The following is a 21,623-nucleotide window of genomic DNA, read 5'->3' as shown; positions in this document are numbered from 1 at the left end:
ATAACATCTTCGTTGCGAGGCAAATATCGAATTCGTCGCTTCGCATGCTTAGCCACAAAAGTTGCATAGGTATTGGCTCCATCAAATTCCTAATTTCTATTTTCGACTCAATGCAGAGAAATTTGGTTGCGACACGCGGATATTTCCGTGTGATACGCGATGTTTCGCACCGAGACGGAATAGAAGACAGCGTGTACATCGACTTTGGACCATTGACACGGCTCTCTCGCGCGAAATAAAGTCGCGATGAATCACGTTTGTCTCGCGCTCGTTCCTCGGCTGACCACACACGAGCTTTGGAAAAACAAGCGAGGAAATCCACATGAGACGAATATAAATGTCTTGTCAAGATTTCGCTTTCGTATTCATTAGCTTATGTCTGACATTGAAATTGAAAAGCTAATAGAACTGCATTTGTTTCTCTCTCTCTCTAAAATAAGTAGATTAGATATAATGTTTCTATTAGAAAGTTTTTAATCTTTCACGATATTGCGTACGTAAGATAAGTATCTTTTTTATTTAAAATATATCCATATCTATGATGAATAATTATTCCTTTCCGCCTAATATCGAGTCAATTTAAACACACGACACGACAACACACGATTAATCATCCACAAAACACAGAATCTGACGTTCTGCGATAAAAAGTCGCAAATCCATCCCCGGTGTAATTGACCGAGACAAATAACACCTGTCTAATAAACTCGCATCTTCCAACATCATCGTTGACACGAAAACGTGTTAATGGATGATAACTCTTTTCGTTATCCATCAAACTCATTCTTACGTGACACAAGAATTGAACGAGAACGAATTTAATTTTGGAAATTCGATCTTATCGAATATTTTATTCGATCTACTCGTTTCTCTTTCGAGTCGAAGTTGTTATTGTATTATCACGGATAAGAATTTTCGAGAGGGAGAAAAAATATTAGCCTCGCTTACCTCTTTGCCTGTCGTACGCGTTTATGCATTCGCTGGTCATGAATTGGCTGATCAGGGCGGTTTTTCCGACACCCCTCGCCCCGAGTATCGCGACCGTGTACGAGGTGATCTCCTTCGCAGGAACCGAATTCTTTTCCTCGCCTTCAGGATCCGTGGGTGCGAGCGAGTTCGATCTTGATCTTCTTCTTCTGAACGAATCGCCCCTGTTGATGATACCTGTAACGCGAAACGGAGAATATATTTAGAATTATATTTGGAGAATTTAAAAAAAAAAAAGAATCGATAATTTTTGGAAATTATCTTTCAACGAAAATGAAACAATTGGGGGGATTTGAGATTCGAGAGGAATTAAATTATTGGAGGAAAGGTAAAGGAAGTTAAGAAGTCTTAGATTCGAATTTTATCACGTTTCTCGTCCAAGCGAATAAGCGCTTGAACGATATCCTTCGTGATTTGGAAAGCAAAGATTAAATTACATCGGAGAGAGAAAGAGAGAGAGAGAGAGAGAAAGGAGAGAGAGGTAATTCGAGGAATTAGTATTTTCGAAATGAGACGAGAATATCTGCAGATATTCAACTTCCTTTTCATTTATTTTCGAAATAAAAGTAAGAAAAATGGGAATTAATGGACTTTCGTCTTTTAAAATAGGTATTCATTAACGGAAATAAATGAATAACCTCGAATCGGTAAATAATACACGAACGAACATTCAAATTAAATAATTGCTACTTATCGTATTATTTATTAAATTTTACGTTTGAAGATACTTTTTAATATTCCCTCGTAATAATATCAATTTGTACAATGTTGTCGTTACGATAATTTTTCTATTCAAAAGTTAACAATTCGATTTAAAAAAAGTGTTTAATCGAAATTCTGTTTTAAATTCTTCCTATTCCTATTCAAAGTCGAAACGATAATTTAAACATAAGAATGTCACGAACAAGTCGAATCGCGCGGAAATTATTCGATAGGATATAAATATCGATTTCGTAGAAATCACTCGAGTTTGTATATATATTATTTTATAGTTGAAAATGAAAAATAAAAGTAAAGAGGGAGAGAAGAGCGGTACAAATAAATAAATACGAGGCTTCTCGTTTACATTACGAGGCTGAAATATCATTAAATATTCATGAAATTATTGGTTTATCTAACGAAACGGAATTCTTTCTTTTCCGTTTATTTGTAAATAAATGAAATGATAAAAATACATGATTAACGAGACGAGTTATTGGGTCACGGCCACCTGTGCTCGTATTCGATGCTGCGAAAAGAATTCAAGGAAATAAGTATAAATCTTTTGGGAAGAGAAAAGATCGTTCTGAATTTCGATTTTACTCGTTCCAAAATTATAGTAACTGTTTATTTATTCTATCGTTATATCCTATTTGGTTAAAATTATTTGTGTAAATGAAAAATAAAAATAGCTATCGAGATTAAAATTACTTTTTCGTAGAAATCTCTTTATGCAAATATTTTGATGATTCGAAGTAAATGTACAATGAAAGCTTAATTTCCACTGTTATTTACATCGACGAATCGGTCGAATGAGAAACCTATACTTTATTTGTCATTTCGTTTCAAATACAAGTTACTGTACTTTCAATAAATCTTCGTGAAAACATTAGTATAACACATGGAATAGAAATACGGTTCCACAAGAAAGGATATGCTTACCAAAGGAAAAATATGAAGACTCGACAATATCACTCTCTGCCTCGTTTCAAACCTAACCTAAAAACACGCTCTAAATAAATGGAATCCGTTATGCAAGCCATCCGGTAGTCCGTAAACTGAATTGTAGACTTATATGACGAATCGCGCCACCGAAATTAAATGGAACACTAACTCTGCAATCTTTACTCGTCGAATTAAGATGTAAGGTCGATTTAATTGCGAGGTAAATTGTCGAAACTGTCCACGAAAGGATGAACTCGCGACTGATATATAATTCAATTTGCACGTGTGTCTTTGAAATGCAAGATTCGTGCTAACGCCTTCTCGTGGGCGTTTCGCGAATTTGTTCGAAGAAACGAAATGAAAAGAAAAATTTGTTACATTTATGGAACTGGAAGAGAATTTGAAAATTTGAAAAATAAAGATATTTTTCTCTATAATAAAAAAGAGACTAAAATTTGAATTTTTTTTTTATCTCTCAACACATATACTTCCTCGCATTACAAAAAAGACATATAATAAAAAAAAACTAAATAAAAACTGTCACCAATTTTTAATTAACGATATTTATCTGTAATCCAAAGTTAAAATGCGATGTTAGAATAGAGATAGATCAGTAAAAGAGGAAATCTGCTACGTGAAAAAATGAAAATATGGAAGGTGGTTGATAATCGAATAGAGGTTGTCGTTGGCGGAGAAACGTTACGAAGTAAAAGTCGATATCCACATGTGGTCCTGCGAAATGCGCAGTTACGGAATTTCAGGGCAGATACGGTCGATCGATATGCGTGGTCGCGCAATTCGCTAATAATGAGACGAATCGTTTCACGGGCGTCTGAGATTGGCAAGGAAATTAACGACGACGAGGACGACAAAAGTTATTAAATATTTCGATATTACGTGAATTCTCGAATCGTTCGTCGGCGAATATTGAAAAAATTCTTCTTTAAATTAATTATTTATTTATTAATGAGTTTATTAACGAGTTTAACGAGATAGATTCGAATTTATCCGTAAATAGTCAAGAAAACGGATTAAGCTTATATTTATATTTCTGTATAACTAAAAAAATATTGAACTTTTTTTTCATTGAAATTTTTCTCATTCTTCAAAAATTCTCCGATTATTTTGCTAAGTTTCTATTTGAAAACAAATGATAAAATATAAATTGATAGGCTAAAAATATATTGAATAATCGAATGGAAAATTAATGGTAAAATAATACCCACGAAAGCCCACGAGTCAAATTTACTTAACTCGATGTAATGCACGTGTGGGAATATATGCACATGATATGTCAATTGAATATCAAAATTGGATTCCAGTGCAAACACCGGGAAATCTGCTCGTGGCTTCTGATAATCAAACAATAACCGCATTCAAAAATTGCAACGTTACGGTTATAAAACCTGTTACAGATTTTTTTAACGTATTAAACAAAAAAAAAAAATTTAAAACATCAAAATCATTGAACAATTCCACTTCTCCGCGTATTAATTTTCAATCCCCCCATTCGATCGAATACGAAATACAATTTTTCGTATAACGACACACGGTATTTGATTCTTATTAATATACGTGCATTTTATATTAAAATCGCAGTCTGATAGTTATAGCCTAGTTAGTCTGAATTCACATCATGTATCGACGGGTTCGCTCTCGATAATGGCTTATTGGAAACACAGCAAGTGCATGGAACATCTGAAACTGACATCCTGCATGCAAATACGAAAGTGGGTTAAATCAGTTTAAATCATGAACGAACGAAACGGGAAAAAAAAGAAATAAATAAATCTTAATATCATTACATTTCGATCGTTCGTAAATTTCGAAAAAATTCTCTGTATCGTTTATTGAATTAATATTTGAACAGAGTGTAAACATTTCCAGATTCGTGCGCTTGGAAAGTTTCGAAATTTAAATAAAGATTGAGGTTTAAAGAAAAAAAAAAAAGAAATTGAAAAATTACAAAGCTTCGAAAAATCTTTTCCCCACTCGTTTCGAATATAAATATAACGCGTAAATCCTTGTTTCCGATGCATTTTTCTCCGTCTATTTGAGGATGTAAATGAGGGCAGAGCAAGGTGGATGAGCACTTTATGCAATTTCTTGAATTTTGCATACGTTTCTTAAGGGAAAACAGTTACGCGACCGTTTCAGCCTGTTGCACAGCTGAACTCTCTCGGGATACGCGATACGATCAATTGTAGTTGAGAAGTTGTGCACGTTATTTAAATTACAAATTTTTAAGCACTGGGTCCCATTAACGTCTGCTTTACGATGAAAATAAATTTGCATCGAAATATATAAATATCCAAGTGTCAAAATTATTCTCTTATGGATTTTATCATTTCGAATTTTTAATCTTCATCACGATCGTTCGATTCTGTGTCTTTAATATTTGGCCTCTATTTTTATGTCAAATTTTAGCTTAACAATCGTAAGATCAGTTTTACTTTCATTCAATTTTGGATATTCTGATTTTTCAGAACGAAAAGATATTACACGTTATTTAACGTTAGATATCTTTGATATTCAAAGAAAGTGGAGAAAATTAAAACCAAGCATGATTAAGAATCATAGTGATAAAAGTTCAAGGTAAGAAATGGATCTGGATATAATTATTCCATTCCTTTCATAAATATTAATTTTTCCTCTCACCCTCCACTATTCCCACCTCTCTTTCATTCCAAATTATTAACTCGTTAATTGTTAACATGATGATTCGCTGTCAGTCGAAAGGATCAGAGATGGACGGCAAGTTTGACCTTTTCAAGTTTCCAAATATTCCATCTCCAACTCTCTTAAATTAAACGAAGCTACCGAGCTGGTTAACGAGCTCATCTCGCGTTCTCCCCACTTAAAACCCGAACCATTTCGAGGCAACCGTCTCGTGCACATCGAGGTCTCGAAGAAATTGCTCGAATGGACGATTCTCGTTCGAACGATGTTTTCGAAAATCGGATCATCCTTTGTTGAATCGCGGCGATTGGAATGGAATTAACGGATCCCTCGTGAAGTCGTCGACATCGACGCGCAATCTGGTTAAAAATGGCGGGCTCGAAGTGGAAATAACGAAATCGGTGGAGAAGCTGATGCGTTTACGAATCGAATGCGCCTTTTTCTTGGATTTGTCTCGATCGAAATGGAGCAGGAGCAAAATAAGGAGAAATCTTAAGAGACATTCATCGCATTCTTCGAACAACTGGATTGGTTAATTCGTAATAAGGAGATTTTTTTTTTCCTCCGTTGAGGGAGAGGATTGTAATTTGTGTTTAGGAGTCGTGGAGTTTAATCGTTCGCGCTCCTTTTTTTGCTTGCAAGTTGTAAAGCGTGGATGTTTAACTATTTAACAGATGGAAAACAGGGTAAAAAGTTTTAAAGTTTTTTTTCCTTTTTTGTTTTTCGTATCCGATAGTTGTTAAGTTTCGTTATTTGTAATTAAACTTACTATTTTTAAGTAAAAGTAAAGGGGAAAAAGTAAGAAGAGCAATTGGAAAAGTTTATCTCGATTTATCGTGGATATCTATCCTTTTTCGTTATTGCGATTTTTCGAAAGCTTTGGACAATTCGAATATTTTGTTGAAAAGATTCGCAAAAAGCGAATTCATCGAATAATTTTTTTCTCCCTGACTCTTTTATTGACAAGAAAAAAGAGAATTTCTCAAAAAACCAAATAAATCGAAGGAAAGATAATTTTTCTCTCCCTAACTCTTCCACTCTCTCGACAAAAAGAAAAATTATTTTATTAACAACGAAACTAGGAAATTGAACTCTGATTCTGAAGACATTCATCTAGAAACATGCTTAATGCAAGATCATTCCGCATAATTTTCTTTCCCTAATTCTTCCATTGACAAGAAAAAAGTGAATTTCTCGAAAAACCAAATAATTCGAAGGAAGATATTTAAAAAAAAAAAAAAAGAACCAGATAAATCGAAGGAAAGATATTCATCTAGAAACATTTAACATCGTTCCACATAATTTTTCTCTCCCTGACTCTTCACTCTCTCGAAAAATTATTTTATTAACAACGAAACTACGATATTCATCCAGAAACATAGCGCTTTTTTTCATCCTAACTCTCCATAACGAAAAGAAAAATTATTCCATTATATCTATTTGACGAAACTATAAAATTCTCTTCAACTCTGACTCTCGTTCAACTATAATTTCCCACTTGTTATTCCCCTTATCGAGGGGACTGTCCACACCAGGAATAACGAACGAGATTCGTGAGAAGGAGGGCGAGCGTTGCATTTTAACGTAACCGCGATAAACTGGATGTATATTTACGGCCGAGTATGTGTTCGCGACACGTTTCGACCAAGGAGAGGCGGCGCGCGTTCCCTTTCGCGGCTGGAAACACCGATATCCGTCCTTTGTCCCGCCCCGGCAAAACTCAACGGACGTGCGCCACTCGCGCACGAATCGACGAGGCAAAGACAGCTCGACGATCCGCTTTCTCCCCTCCCCTCTTCTCGTTTCTCTCGTTCTATCCATCAGTGCGCGTTCTCAAACGCGTATTCTCAAACGTGTACCCGTGTTAAAATTGGGAAATTTTTTTTTTCGTTTTTTTGCAAATCTCATTTTTCTTCGTAACTTGATTATTTCGAAACATGAAAATTTGGATATATGGAACGGTCGATTGAGGAAATTTTGAAAAATGAACGGTGGATTATGTATTTGAAATATGAATTGAAATTTCGTGTTATTATCGTGAGCACAGTTTGAAAAATGTATAACCTTATTTTCGAGAGTGCAGTATGCGATTGAAGTTTCGAAAACATGGATTTGTAAGAAATTGAGAATAATTTAGAGATTGACGAGTGGACGGAATTTAAGAGTAATCTTAAGGGAGGGTAACTCGAGAGGAGAAGTGAGAAAGAAAACTCTTAAAAAAGAAATAGATACGCTTAGATTTCTCTGCAACGATAATTTCTCGCGTCACAAGTGAATTTAAACGTTGAATAACAAGAAAAGAAGAAGAACAGAAGAAAGTAAGTTAAAGTGTAAAATTTATATCTCGTGTTATCTTGATTGTCGAGAATTTTTATCTCGTCGAGGCACCAACAATAAAGAAGAAAATCGAGAAACGAATTTTCCTAGAAATTTCGCCGATCGTATGCGGCACGCAACGAGAAAACGGCGATGGTTCCATAAACAAAATACAGGTGTACGAAGTTGGCGATTGAATAGGTGAGGCAGCATTCTATTAATAAACGTTTAAACGTTCGAAACGATCCGTGAAGCCTGCCAAATTTCTTTAACAGGGCGTGCAACGCGTTTTGAAAATCGTCGTTGCCGCTCGCCACCCTGAAACCTTCGTCTTCGAAAGACGACCGATCTTTCGCTGATTGGATTTGTTTTATTCGTTCCACGATTTTTTTCTCTCTACTCCCAAATTTCTCCTTCGACCGAAACACGATGCGAACACCTTTGACCAGAAAATGGAACCAATTTATCATCCTCCATTACTCGTTCGCAATATTATCGAATATCATATAATAATATTTGAATCTCTTCTTAAATTTTCAAATCTTTTCTTTCCAAATCGAGTCACAAATAATTCGAATCACTCTTCTCTCGAACCTCCTCCACCCTCCCCTCCTTTCAGTTTTTAATTACATCCGATCTTTTAAGTGCTCTTCTCCTTTCTCTCTCTCCCTCTTTCTTTCTCACTCTACTGCGAGCTCGAGTTTCTATGGAAAACAGATTTTCCAGGCCGATAACCCGTTGAATGTCGCTGTCACGGAACGGGTGGACACCCGAGATATGCAAATTAATAATAAGGTACAGGTATGAAAACAGATATGAACGAGATAGGGCTAGAGTTATTAGGGATGAATTTAAGGCGAGTAAATATGGATTTTGCAAGAAAAAAAAAAAAGAAAACACAGGTTTTCGGGGGTGAAAGGAAAAAAAAGGGTAGGTATATTTTCCACCCACCCTTTGTGCGGCTCGAAACACTCGATATCGATTGGCGCTATTTTTTTTCTCTCTTTCTTTCTTCCTCCTCCCCCCCTCCCTCCTTCCTTTTTTTTTCTATTCATTCGATTCGAAGCGAAAGCAGGGTACGTTCCTCGGTCGTGTAATTCGATTTTTCGAGAATAAAATTCGAGTCGACACTTGCGAGTTTATCGATCGAATGCAACAATTTGTTTAATTATTTTAATCCATTTTATTCGGATATATATATATATATATATATATATATATATATATATATATATACTTTTTAACGAGGTAGCATTATTACGTAGTCGGTCGCAATATTTCGAAATTTCGATGCGATTTTTAAGAAGCGTTGAAAGTGTCGCATTTATTATTAATAGTGTATAGGGAAACGTGTGTGGTGAACTGCAAAAAGAATTTTTAAAAAGGGGGTTGTTTCGAAGGGGGGAATTGTAGGGAGGATCATTTTAGAGGGTGGATCGGGCTTTTAGTTTAATTGTTTGTAACCTTTCCCTTATGAACATGTTTATCCCATAGCTTTCCCCGAGCTTCAAAAGAGTCGAAACCTTTCCGTGTACGATAAATGTCTTAAAACTCGAGTTTTTATATACGACTTCGTGTATAAACATATTTTACTTGTCGAGGAAAATAACGAAATTAACGATATGATGTATAATTGTTATTATAATTCATTCATTTTGTGGGTATTTGAATGTATTGAAAATTAAAAATTAAAAATCGAATTATCTATTTTTGAAAAATAGATAAGGAATTGGCAAGAGTCGACGTTAATTTTACGATTGCTTTATTTCAACGATCAACAACAAAGCGACAGAAACTTTCTCACGGTCCATTTTCTCCCCATTCTATCGTGGTCCCGCTGTTCAAACTATAAATCATTGTAAAAGGAAAGAAAAAAAAGTTTCCCAGCGTGGAGGGTGAGCAAAACGCATCGATATCAAATCATTTTTCACAAATTCCGTTCGTGTCCACTCGTTCAAATTAAGAAATCAAGAATTCAATAAGGGATGCAAATCGATATTTCATTATTACAGTAGTATATTCCCTGCAAATGGGAACCACTGTTCTCCAACGATCCATTTACGTATCATATTACATAAACGTGTATGTTTTAAGTTTAATGCTTGTGCTTTATGCGTTAGCAATACATGCACAGCGAGGCAATCAACGTGAAAAATTGATGTTCACCGATTTTCGCAAATTTTATTTTTTTAAATATCGCTTTATTAATCGCTTTATTATATCTCATTTTTCGATTAACATTGATTTCTTTGGAAGACGTATAAAAATTTCTAAATATTAATCTCGAGATCCTAGAGATTAATATTTAGCATTTTGATCGAATGAATATTCTTAATAAATATCACGTTGTGCATGATTTATGAAAAGTATCATTCGAAGTAACTAGAAACTCTCTTCGCAGTAAAAATTGATATCTGAAAAAGTTGAAAATGGCACTTCACGCTACAATCGTGTAGTTTGTATATAGTTTCGTAACTCTTATCTCGATTCATCGGTATAGAGGCAGAAATGTATTACACGAAACACGATTTCGGGATTGTATACCTGGAATATATAGAACACACACGAATGGTAACGAAGATCGCTCGCTTCATAGAGTTAATACGATTAATTGGCAAAATATCGAAATTTCATCTCGCATTCTAACGCGAGCAAATTGATTTTACCAGCCAGCAAAGTTTTCCAATATCGTAAACGTGAAACGTTGTGCACACGATATTATGTTATAGAATAATTTAATTAAAAATTACAATCCCGTGATCGATCAGATAAATCAAACATCCGAATCATTTTCGATGATAATCCCATTCGTCGCCAATTTCAATGATCTTGAAACACCACGATATAATAAATCGTCAAAGGATATTTTGGACATATCTCGAGAAGTGAAACTACAATTGCAGGCATGGTTCCAAAAGAATATTAACAATACATATCAAGATTATTAAAAATCGGTGATGTCACCTTTTAGAACAATTCAACCGCGAGGATAAATTGCACGTTCCAAAAATACCTCCCCAAAAAATAATCAAAATACCCTTGAAGAATTTCCTTTCCCAAAAATCAAATCCATTCATTTCGACACAGAAAACTCTAGATCTTTAATTATTTCTATCCAATCGAAAAAATATTAACAACGCACATGGATTATCAAAAATCGGCGATGTCATCTTTTCATACATTCCAAAAAATTTATCAAAATAGAAGAACGAAGAATTGAAGAATTTCCCTTTCAAATCCATTCATTTCGAGGCGACACAGAAAACTCTCGATCCTTAATTATTTCTATCCATCTATATCCAATCGAAAAAATATTAACAACGCATATCAAGATTATTAAAAATCGGTGACGTCACATTTTCACACGATTCAAAAATATTTTCCCAAAAAGTTATCAAAATAGAATCGAAGAATTTTCTTTTCAAATCCATTCACTTGGAGCTTCTGCGCGGCGCAGAAAGCTCTCCATCCCTAATTATTTACCACCGCCCTCTTCCAATATTCGATCAGGATTATTAAAAATCGGCGACGTCACATTTCCACACGATTCAAAAATATTTTCCCAAAAAGTTATCAAAATAGAATCGAAGAATTTTCTTTTCAAATCCATTCACTTGCGCGGCGCAGAAAGCTCTCCATCCCTAATTATTTACCACCGCCCTCTTCCAATATTCGATCAGGATTATTAAAAATCGGCGACGTCACATTTCCACACGTTCCAAAAATATCTTTCCAAAAAATTATCAAAATAGAATCGAAGAATTTTCTTTTCAAATCCATTCACTTGCGCGGCGCAGAAAGCTCTCCATCCCTAATTATTTACCACCGCCCTCTTCCAATATTCGATCGATCTATTTACGCCGGTTAACGCGAAACCTTTGATCAATTTTCGACTTTCGGCCCCTGGCCCCGCCTAATACCAGCCGAAATCGAATTATTATTCCGCGTGGTAAAGAAGGGAGGGGTATCGATCCGCGGCGGCTATAAATTCATCTTCGGTCGTGGACACCGGACTTTTAAGGGGCGGTCGCGTGAAAGGTCAAGCGACAACATTGCATCACGGAAACTTCGATTCGACGACGCTGAAAAACGGGGGACAACGTGTTCCTCGCTCAAGAAGAAACAACGAGAATGTACGATACGTGTTCCGCTCAGAAATATAATGTTGGAAGAATCTGCTTGCTATTTTATCGTTGGAAATCTACTAGTCACTCTATTGGCATGACTATTGGCGAAGAGAAAGTAGTTGAAAATAGTTCAAATAAAAATGTTGGAAGAATCTGCTTGCTATTTTATCGTTGGAAATTTGTTGACGAGAAATAAATAACGCTTCTTCTTGGACCAGATTCGATTTCAATTTCGATCTAGCAAAGGAGTAAACTCGTCTAATCGGACAATTAGGGTGGAAGACAAACGGAAGTGGTTGCTCGATTATTCTCTTACGCTTTATAAATATAAAGGTGATTTTGATAACGAATGAGTAGCTATTATTGGATGTAAACACAGTTTCTTTTTTAATTAGAATACCATCAGATTAGAACGTGCTTTCAATGAATTTTAATCTCGATGAAAAGATAAATATGAGAATATATATATCGCATACTTTATTACTTTAATTAAAAAATCGATTTAATTTATATCTAAAAATATACATTCCAACTTTACACTTTCCGTTTATACCATTCCATCATTTTTTGTCAAAAACCTCCATCTTCTTTCCAATAATTCAAATTGATCCGTCCATCCATCCATCGCCTTCTTTCCTTTGACATTAACGCATTGAACGAAATATTAGAGGACGAGAATTGTGACAATGCATCCCCTATGTAATAAGTTTCGACATGATGGATACACACGACACGATCCCTTCAGGGATTTATCGTGTTCGTCACCGAGTCTCCGAAGAGAGAGAGAGAGAGAGAGAGCACTTTATCCGCGTTTAAGCTTTTAAACAATCATCGATGGATGTAAGTCACTCCCGATTTAATCCATCCAAGCAATCTTCCCTAATACCAAATCCATCATAACCTCTCTTCCCTATCGATTCACGGATTTCACGCGATTCGATCCATCGAGAAAATTTCCACGCATCTTTGTCTCGCGTTTTATTCCCTTCGAAGCGAACCACACCGATCCCAGTGAAAAGAAACGCGATCCTCGCTTTGATCGAGGTTTAAACAACGCGCTACAACTTTAATTAACAAAATGCTTATGATTAATGAAATCGTGGCGGTAATTTAAATAATTATAATCAAATTTAATTAACGGCGTGAATGACTTTTTTCCCCTTTTTCGATTTTAATGCCTTTAAATGTGAACGTGTATATATGTGCGTGTACAAAGTGTTCGAAAAATGTTGGCAAAATGAAGATTCCTGGGGTGATTGCAAGCAAAAAATTTTCCTTCGCTAAAAACTTTCCTTATTAACGAGTGTGTTAACAAAAAATATTGGCTAATCGTAGAACCGCGACGATAGCGTTGGCTACCGACCGACCACGAACAAATCCAAGATGTAAGTCAATTTTTTAATATATTTTTATATTTGTAATTACAGTGAATGGTATGCAGTATCCTTATAAATTGATGGAAAGAAAAAAGCTGTAAAACGTTATTTTTCTTGAAAGTGGAATAATTCGTAATAAGATTAATAAGATGCTTGTTTATTTATAAATTATATTGTAATACTCGTTTGCTTACGTGCCTCCATTTTAATTATTATTTCTTACATTAAAAAATAATAAAATTTTGGGAAAAGTCAACTTCCATCAAAATAAAATTGTTACTAAAATTGTTTATATTTTTCACAATATATTATTATTATTGATCATTACTACGAGATCATAACCAATCCAATACCTTCTTCGACATATTATTCTTGTTCGAACTTCGTGCTCGGTCGTAGCCATCGCTGCTACCACGACTCGTTCCGTGATTGGCCGATATTTTTTCGTTGATACTCGTTAACGAAGCCGTGACGAGGAATAAGGAGAAACGTTGCTTGAATTTACGAATATTTTTGGGACACCCTGTACGTATTGTGAAGATGATAAATTCGTTTGGCGGAAAATATTTGCAAAATTTATATATACGCGTTGCTCATTCACTTTTGAGTGGAATCACTCGGTGCGGAAATTGAAATCGGTGCTTGCCAGAATTTTCGTTTGTGCAAAACTCGTGCTGGCCGCTCTCGTTGCGTTAAACACGTCCCATAAAACTATCCACGTCGCTCGTGGAACATTTTGTATACACGCCTCCCTCCTTTGTTGAGCTAAATCTAGGAGAATTGAAATCTTGGAACGATTTCTTTTCTGCTCGTTGATTGTAAGCTTGAAAATGTGACCACTCTGCAATTTCGAAATTCTCTAATATTAGATTTTCTTTCTTCCAAAGATTTGATTCTTCGAAATGAGAATTTACAGAGAAATTATTACGTTTATTTTATTTAAACGTCGTTTTATCCGCTCGGAAAGGAAATTTTCGATTGCGATCCTGCCTCGACGAAAATTGGAAGGGAAGTTGAAGTATTGAAAATTTAATACGCATTAAAAAGAAAAGCATCGACCTCGTTGCTGAACACGCCTCCGTTATCAAGCCAAAAGCTGTTAAAAGCATTATCCGAATTGAACGAGTTACTCGAATTAAGGAAATGCGAAACTCTTTATGCGAATCAATGATTTACTCGTCACGGCTTTCGACGTACCTTCGACTTCGCGCTCCTTTCAATCCCCATTAACCAACTTGCCCGCCTTCCACTCGCCTCGATTCAAGTGATCTCAAACATTTTACTAAACGTGAATCTGTCATTCCACTCACAATCCGAAATATAACTCTTTTCAAACTCGACAAGTCGAGATCCGTTCAACCGACTAGTGTAGGTTCTTTCCAATTGATATTGCTTTCTAATATAACTTTTTCTCAAAATTCGCAACGTCTGTCGAACGAGAATATCGTCATCCAGAATTTCTTCCTTCGAGAATCATTTTCACGCCTTCTTAATCCATTCATGTTGCGCGATCTTCGAATCTGTTTCTCCATGTGAAACCGATCGTCCAAAAAAAAAACAAACGCATAAAACTCTATGAGCCGAAGTTTACGCGATACGAGGGAGAGGGAGGAGATATTTCAATCTGTCGTTACGGGGTAAAAACACGCAATCAATCGTTGGAGAGCACCGACGATGGGATTTTATGATTGTGCACGGTTTCAACGAACGTGTAATTCGGCGGAGAGATTGGACGAGCGAGCTTTAATGGACGATTTGTTGCACAGTTCGAGAATGTACATTGTCGCGTTGGAAAAAAAAAATACAGAGATTGAAACTTGGATGCACGAAATTGAAACGAATTAATAAAAATTTCCTCTTTCCATTTTTCGTCGAAATAATATCAATTTGCAGCGCTTTGGATTTAATAACCAAAAGATAGATTCAAAGTTACGCGAACCTTTCGCTTAAATAACCTTTGACTTTTTAAAAGCTTGCATTAAAATATTATTTCGAAGCATGCAATGGATTTAATAGTTCAACTTTGATATAGTGATATTCCAACGAGTTGTACCAGTTGTCGAGTTAAACCCATCGCTAGATTTTAAGGCCCAATCGTTGCATCGACTCATATTTCAACGTGTACAGAAGTTTCGAAGGGGTCTAAAATCCATCAAAATATATTGCAATGCAAACATTCAAACGATGGGTTTAAATTAATAACTAATAATAGATCCAGAGTTACGCGAACCTTTCACTTAAATAACCTTTGACTTTTTAAAAGCTTGCATTAAAATATTATTTCGAAGCATGCAATGGATTTAATATGGATAAAATGGATATAGTGATATTCCAACGAGTTGTACCAGTTGTCGACTTAAACCCATCGCTAGATTTTAAGGCCCAATCGTTGCATCGACTCATATTTCAACGTGTACAGAAGTTTCGAAGGAGTCTAGAAATATACCATCAAAATATATTGCAATGCAAGCATCGATTCTGATATGATGATATTCCAACGTTTGCAATTGACTTAAATCCATCGCTAGATTTTAAGGCCCAATCGTTGCAACGCATCGACTCGTATTTCAACGTGTCAGAAGTTTCGAAGGGGTCTAAAATCCATCAAAATATATTGCAATGCAAACATTCAAACGATGGGTTTAAATTAATAACTAATAATAGATCCAGAGTTACGCGAACCTTTCACTTAAATAACCTTTGACTTTTTAAAAGCTTGCATTAAAATATTATTTCGAAGCATGCAATGGATTTAATATGGATAAAATGGATATAGTGATATTCCAACGAGTTGTACCAGTTGTCGACTTAAACCCATCGCTAGATTTTAAGGCCCAATCGTTGCAACGTGTACTCAAATGACTGGCATTATATTTGAACGTGTTCAAAGGACCTAAAATCCCCTTGAAACATATTCCAATGCAAGTGACGGATTTATTTCGATGGTTCGCACAATTCTGGATCTATCATTAGCTGTTGACTTAAATCCATCCCTAGATTAAAATTAATATTGCGATGCGTATGCATCGGTTCGAGTGATTCAAATCGATGGCTCGCATAACTCTGTTATCTAATTTTTTATTTAAATCCATCGCTTGAGCCACTGCAACACAATTTCAACGTGTATAAAAATTCTCTATTCATCGGTAAATCCGGTCGAACGAATGAGTGGTCTAGGCAAGTTTTTTCGACGACGGCAGTCCTAGCAATTCGCCATCAAGTGATACAGGTTTACGCATGGGTGGATAACGGTATTGTGTTCACGCTCGCATTCTCTGAACTTCTGAACTGCAAATATCAAACTGTTCGAATGAAATACAAAATATATTCTCCCGGCGAACGGATGAATTTAAAAGATAATAACTACTCTCCCCTCTCTTTCTGAATTTTCAATAAAACAGAATAACTTATCGAACGATGAAATTCCTGCTTTGTGTTTCCGAGAGATAAAAATATTATATATTAAATACAGCGAATTTCAGACGAATTCTTTTAACTTTTAAAGGGGAAAGTTTGAAAGACGAGTCGAAACAAATGTTAGAAAATTTTAAGGAATATTGTTTGAATCGTTTGAATCACGAGATAATGTTATTTATACACTCGAATTCATCCGTGACGTAACTTTTCAATTGATAAAATTGATAATTCAGAAATCGAGCATCCCATTGATCACAGATATCACGTTTTCACAAATCAATTCTATCAGTGTATCAGCTTTAATCATCGAAAATATTCTATATATTCTCGCTGCCCCCTAAAATAGAACGATACCTGCCAGAAATAGCAACAGTCAATCCCTCATTCAACTTTTATTCCCATTCCTGCCCCTATAAATCCAAATCTTTTTCTTTTCTCGGTCCACCCACACTTATTTTCATACGTATACGATAAAAATAAACACCGTAAAATATTTTAATCAAGTTCCTTTGCAATCTCGAAAAAAAGTCCATCTATCTTTTCTTCCTTTTTTTTTTTAATTGTTTCCCAAAACATGGTAAAAAGAAAGGGAAAAAGCTGAGATGGAAATTTTCATAAACCTGCTCACCGAACATTCCCTTACGAAATGAGGAGGGCGCGTCTGTTCCACGCATTAAAAATATCACCGTTATTTTCTCCACGCGAAATTCGATTGCCACGTTCAATTGAATTTCATTTCGTGAGAAACGGGCGAAACTCTGGTTATTCAAACGAGCAACCTGATTCGATTCGTTTTTCGCAAGGGAAAAGAAAAAAATTAATTTCCATAGAAATCTCCGCAGAATTTCGTCATCTTTGAAAAGCTCGTCTCTTTTTTTTTTTGTGAAACAATTTTTTAACATATATTAATATCGAATTAACCGAGTATAAAATTTTCCTCTTTTTCTTTTTTCCTTTACACGTCAAATTTCGATCATCCTGTTCGATTAATTCCCGAGTCTGAAATTCCTGTTTCCTCGGTTAGTTTAATTATAGGGATTAACCGGTTTAAATTTCAACCTCGAAAAGATCAACTTCGTTCTCTTTGCTACTAATTGCTATCTCTTTCAAGTTCCAACGTTTTATTTCATCATAGTGGAGAGCAGTATGATGTATTTCGTCACTTTCCTTTTTTTTTCGACATCGTTAGTGGATTCTTGTTAAACGAAAAAACGTCTCCTTTTTTTTTTTTTTAACTTTAAACGACGCTTGTTATTCAAATTTATATACTGAAAATGACTTCCAAATTCGACTTCCTTTCTTTTTTCTTTTCCTGCGTGTTCTTCTCCAACATAATAAAATTCGATCAAACTTTCTCTTTCATCCCGAAATAATATAAAATAAATCTTTAGAATCAATTCGCGAGGAAACGAATTCACAAGTAAAATTTCAATCGAGTACAATGCCTGTTGTGAAACGAAATTCGAGCCGAAACCTTGCTCATATTTGAACAGAGGGAACCAATCGTAACGTCGCGTAGAATGTTATCGTGGGACGCGTATATAACTATCCTCTGGTGAAATTCGATCATCGGTGATCATTCGATACTCATTATCTCTCCCCTCCTTTATCCTGTTAAATATTTTCCAATGTAATTTCCAAAACGTAGTTGGTTAGGTTTCCAAAAAAAAAATTCTATTTTAAAAAAATCCACCATCAAACGAGACCACATAAGCAAAAAATGTATTAATCGAGTCGAAACAATGTCTAATTCTCATCATTTTGTATCTTAATCTAATCATCTAAAATATATTATATATACATGAAATAATTTTTTCAATTAACAAGAAGAAACAAAAATTTCCTCCATTATACACACTCAATTCTGAAAACATTGAAAAACATTTCGCGAGTATCCATCGATTCCATCGAGAGATCATCGTCCTAGACGAGGGATCTTTCCCTGTAAACGAGTCCAAGGTACCGAATCAGTAAAAAAAAATTTCAATCACTTTTTAACGAATTCAATTTCACTCGAAATCAAACGCGAAACAATCACGCGAATTCCTCCCATTTTTTTTTCCCCCTTCCACAGATCATCCCTACAAAAGAGAAATTCGTTAAAACAGGAACAGGTTCATCGTTCTCTTCTTTCTTTTCGTCCTCGCCTTTCTTTTCGTCCTCCCAACACTCTCTTATTTTCATCTCGTTGTTTCCAGAGGATCGTTCGCTTTGAGTGGAAAAAGGGGGCGGTGCGTTTATTCTTATTTCCTTTTTTTTTTCTTTTGTTTCTTCCTCTCTGTTTGGAAAGAGGCTTGTTATTCAAACTAGGAACTCTCCGTGGATATTTCTCCGTGGAAACGGTGATTACAGAGCCGAAGCAAACAACTTTGGTGGGGAGGGGAGGGGAGGGGGAGAAGGGAGACACGAGTCGCAATTTCGCGCCTGTTCTTTGCGAGCATCCTGATAGATGTATAGACACGCTTCAGAGAGAGAGAGAGATAAGTGATTTTCGTGGCTCGATGCGCTTCGCGTGAAAATTATTTTAGACGATTAGATTAGGATCCAAAACGATGATAATGCTGTTGTTTCGAGTCTTAGAATCGATTAATATGATAAAATGATTTTTTCTTTTTCAATCGTTGCGTAGATTTTTATCGATTATTTCGCTCATGCGAGAAGAGTCTCGTTGGTTAACATGACTAATGTGATTAACAATGTCAAAGATGCAATACGAATAAAGAAAAAGGTTGGAAAATTTTCTGATTATAACACGTTCATTTCCGGTTTATCGATCATTCTTGTTGTTTTCGTGACAAGAATAGGAATAAGGATTGGTCTTTATAGAATATTTACAATTTTTGTTTAAACATCACGTTTCTCAAATATCAAACTCATTCGAAGAATCGTTTGGATAAACTGAAATACGAAACAACTCTCGAAATATCAATTTTTGTAAGTAATATTACAATTTCAAAAGTCAATTCCAATAAAACAATAGAAATGGCAAAATCTTGATGAAGAAAATTTCAAAAATCTCTAAAGGATCAGAAATCAAAATTACGATGGAAAATAATCCAGCCATGGACCGAAATTTCATCGCGGTTAAAGAAAACGGCGAGGCGATCGCGAGGCGCGAGGGAAAGGGTTATCCTCATATCTGTTCGGATATATTTTTAGACCGATTTACGGCATTACTTTGAGGCGCAATATCGCGCAGACATATTGCGTTTTACCCTGGTTAAATGAACTCGCGTTGAGTGTGTCTCGAGGCAGAGTTTCAAAGCTTCGTTTTCAATTAAATCGAATTTGAAAATATGAATTTGATCGATTTTTGTATTGAATATTCAGACGAAAGAACACTTTTTTATTCTCGATAAAATTTTGTTAATACATATAGATTCATATATGCAATTTCCTTTTTTTTTTTTTTACAATAAATATTTTAAACAAAGGAATTCGATGTTTCGAAGCACTTTGTAATGGAGATGGAGCAAAATTTAATCTATCGAATCGTTGCGAAGAAAATTGCCAAAGTTATATTCGTGAATTTGGAGGATCGACTTCATCGTTCAGTTTATATACGTAAAGGCGCGACTCGTATCTTGTATATTTATATACGAATTGGATGTCATTGAACGCGATCGCCGTTTCGATTCTGTTTTTCTTTTTAAACTGCCGTGCAACATAGACAGAGCTGGACGTTTGAAAAAGTAACTAAAAATTTCGAATAACGTTACTTTAAGTAATTACTTATTAAAATAACTACGAATAACATTTATTATATAGCTTTATTATAGTTTATTTCACGTAACAGTTTGGCATCGCAATTATTTGCAATTATTATTATTACGTTTCGAACGATAAATTATGGAAGCAACTTCGACTATTAAATTTTGCCCATCACGATGTCCACGATCCACGTAAAGTGCAAACATAACCTAACCTAGTCTATTTCGCATCACCCACGATCAGAGTTGGACGTTAACCCAATAATGAAAAAGTAACTAGTTAAAAATCTCGAATAAAATTACTTCAAATAATTACTTGTTAAAATGCTTGAATATTCGTATTATATTCGATCCGTTTTTCATGTAACCTCAATCGTTTTGACATTACAATTATTTCCGATTATTATTTTTGAACGATAAATTATCGAAGTAATTTTACTCGTAATTATTTCAACCATTAAATATTCCCCATCACTGTCCACGATTCACGTAAACATATCAATCACTTCTTTTTCAAATTAGAGTCAAACATAAACTATTTTACCAATACTACTTTTCCTCGAATTAAAATCAAGTGCTGCAAACCTAACCTATTTCACATCACTCACGACCAGAGTTGGATATCAACCCAATATTGAAAAAGTAACTAGTTAAAAATATGGAATAAAGTTACTTTGAATAATTACTTATTAAAATGCTCGAATAATATTTATTCCTAGCTATTATAATTGATCCGCTTTTCATATAACCTTGTTTACATTACAATTTGCGATTATTATTGTTTTGAACGATAAATTATTAATGTAACTTGTGAAAGTAACTTTATTCGTAACTTCAATTTTGCCCATCGCTATCTATAGCGAGTTCAGCGTAGCAGAATAAAAACATCCACATCCATGTAACATAATTTATTCCTATTTCCTTATTAAATATATTCTTTATTTTCAAACGAATCATTTCGCGATCTATTGTGATATTTAAAAATATCTCTCGTCGACAAGTAAATAACTCGATGCGTATCTAATTATTATGCTCTGTATATACATGCAAACTTTTGTTAAAATCACAATTGTCAAATAAATTCGTGAGTCGCTTCTTTCTTCTCTCGAAGAGATTAATTTTATTCAACGTGATCTTGTCGATCGTTACATCTATTCGGTTATAAGAATTCGATTTTATTTTCTCAAATAAAAAAAAAAAAAGAAAAAAAACGCGAATCGAAAATAGAAAATATTATTCTCATTATTCCACCCCATACCCTTACTATTACCTGTTCTAAGACACGTTACAGTACAAACGAGTGTTCGACAGGGGGGGATGCTCGTTGAACCTTGAAAGAAATTTTCATTTTATTTCACTCGGCTAGC

The 21,623-nt window shown here is 35.0% G+C and overlaps 1 protein-coding gene across 3 annotated transcripts in view; it reads right to left on the bottom strand.

The window, feature by feature from the left end:
* The window catches only part of LOC107999405 (GTP-binding protein REM 1), a 61,597-nt gene that overhangs the window by 20,246 nt on the left and 19,728 nt on the right, over positions 1–21,623 (bottom strand). For all 3 annotated transcript variants that reach the window (XM_062077324.1, XM_028667406.2, XM_017059214.3), the window contains exon 4: positions 949–1,164. In XM_062077324.1, the coding sequence (XP_061933308.1) occupies positions 949–1,164 (216 nt within the window). The remainder of the gene's footprint in view (positions 1–948; positions 1,165–21,623) is intronic.

Source organism: Apis cerana, linkage group LG7, assembly GCF_029169275.1.
Source record: "Apis cerana isolate GH-2021 linkage group LG7, AcerK_1.0, whole genome shotgun sequence".
Lineage (NCBI taxonomy): Eukaryota > Metazoa > Arthropoda > Insecta > Hymenoptera > Apidae > Apis > Apis cerana.
This window is presented reverse-complemented; position numbering and strand designations above follow the sequence as displayed.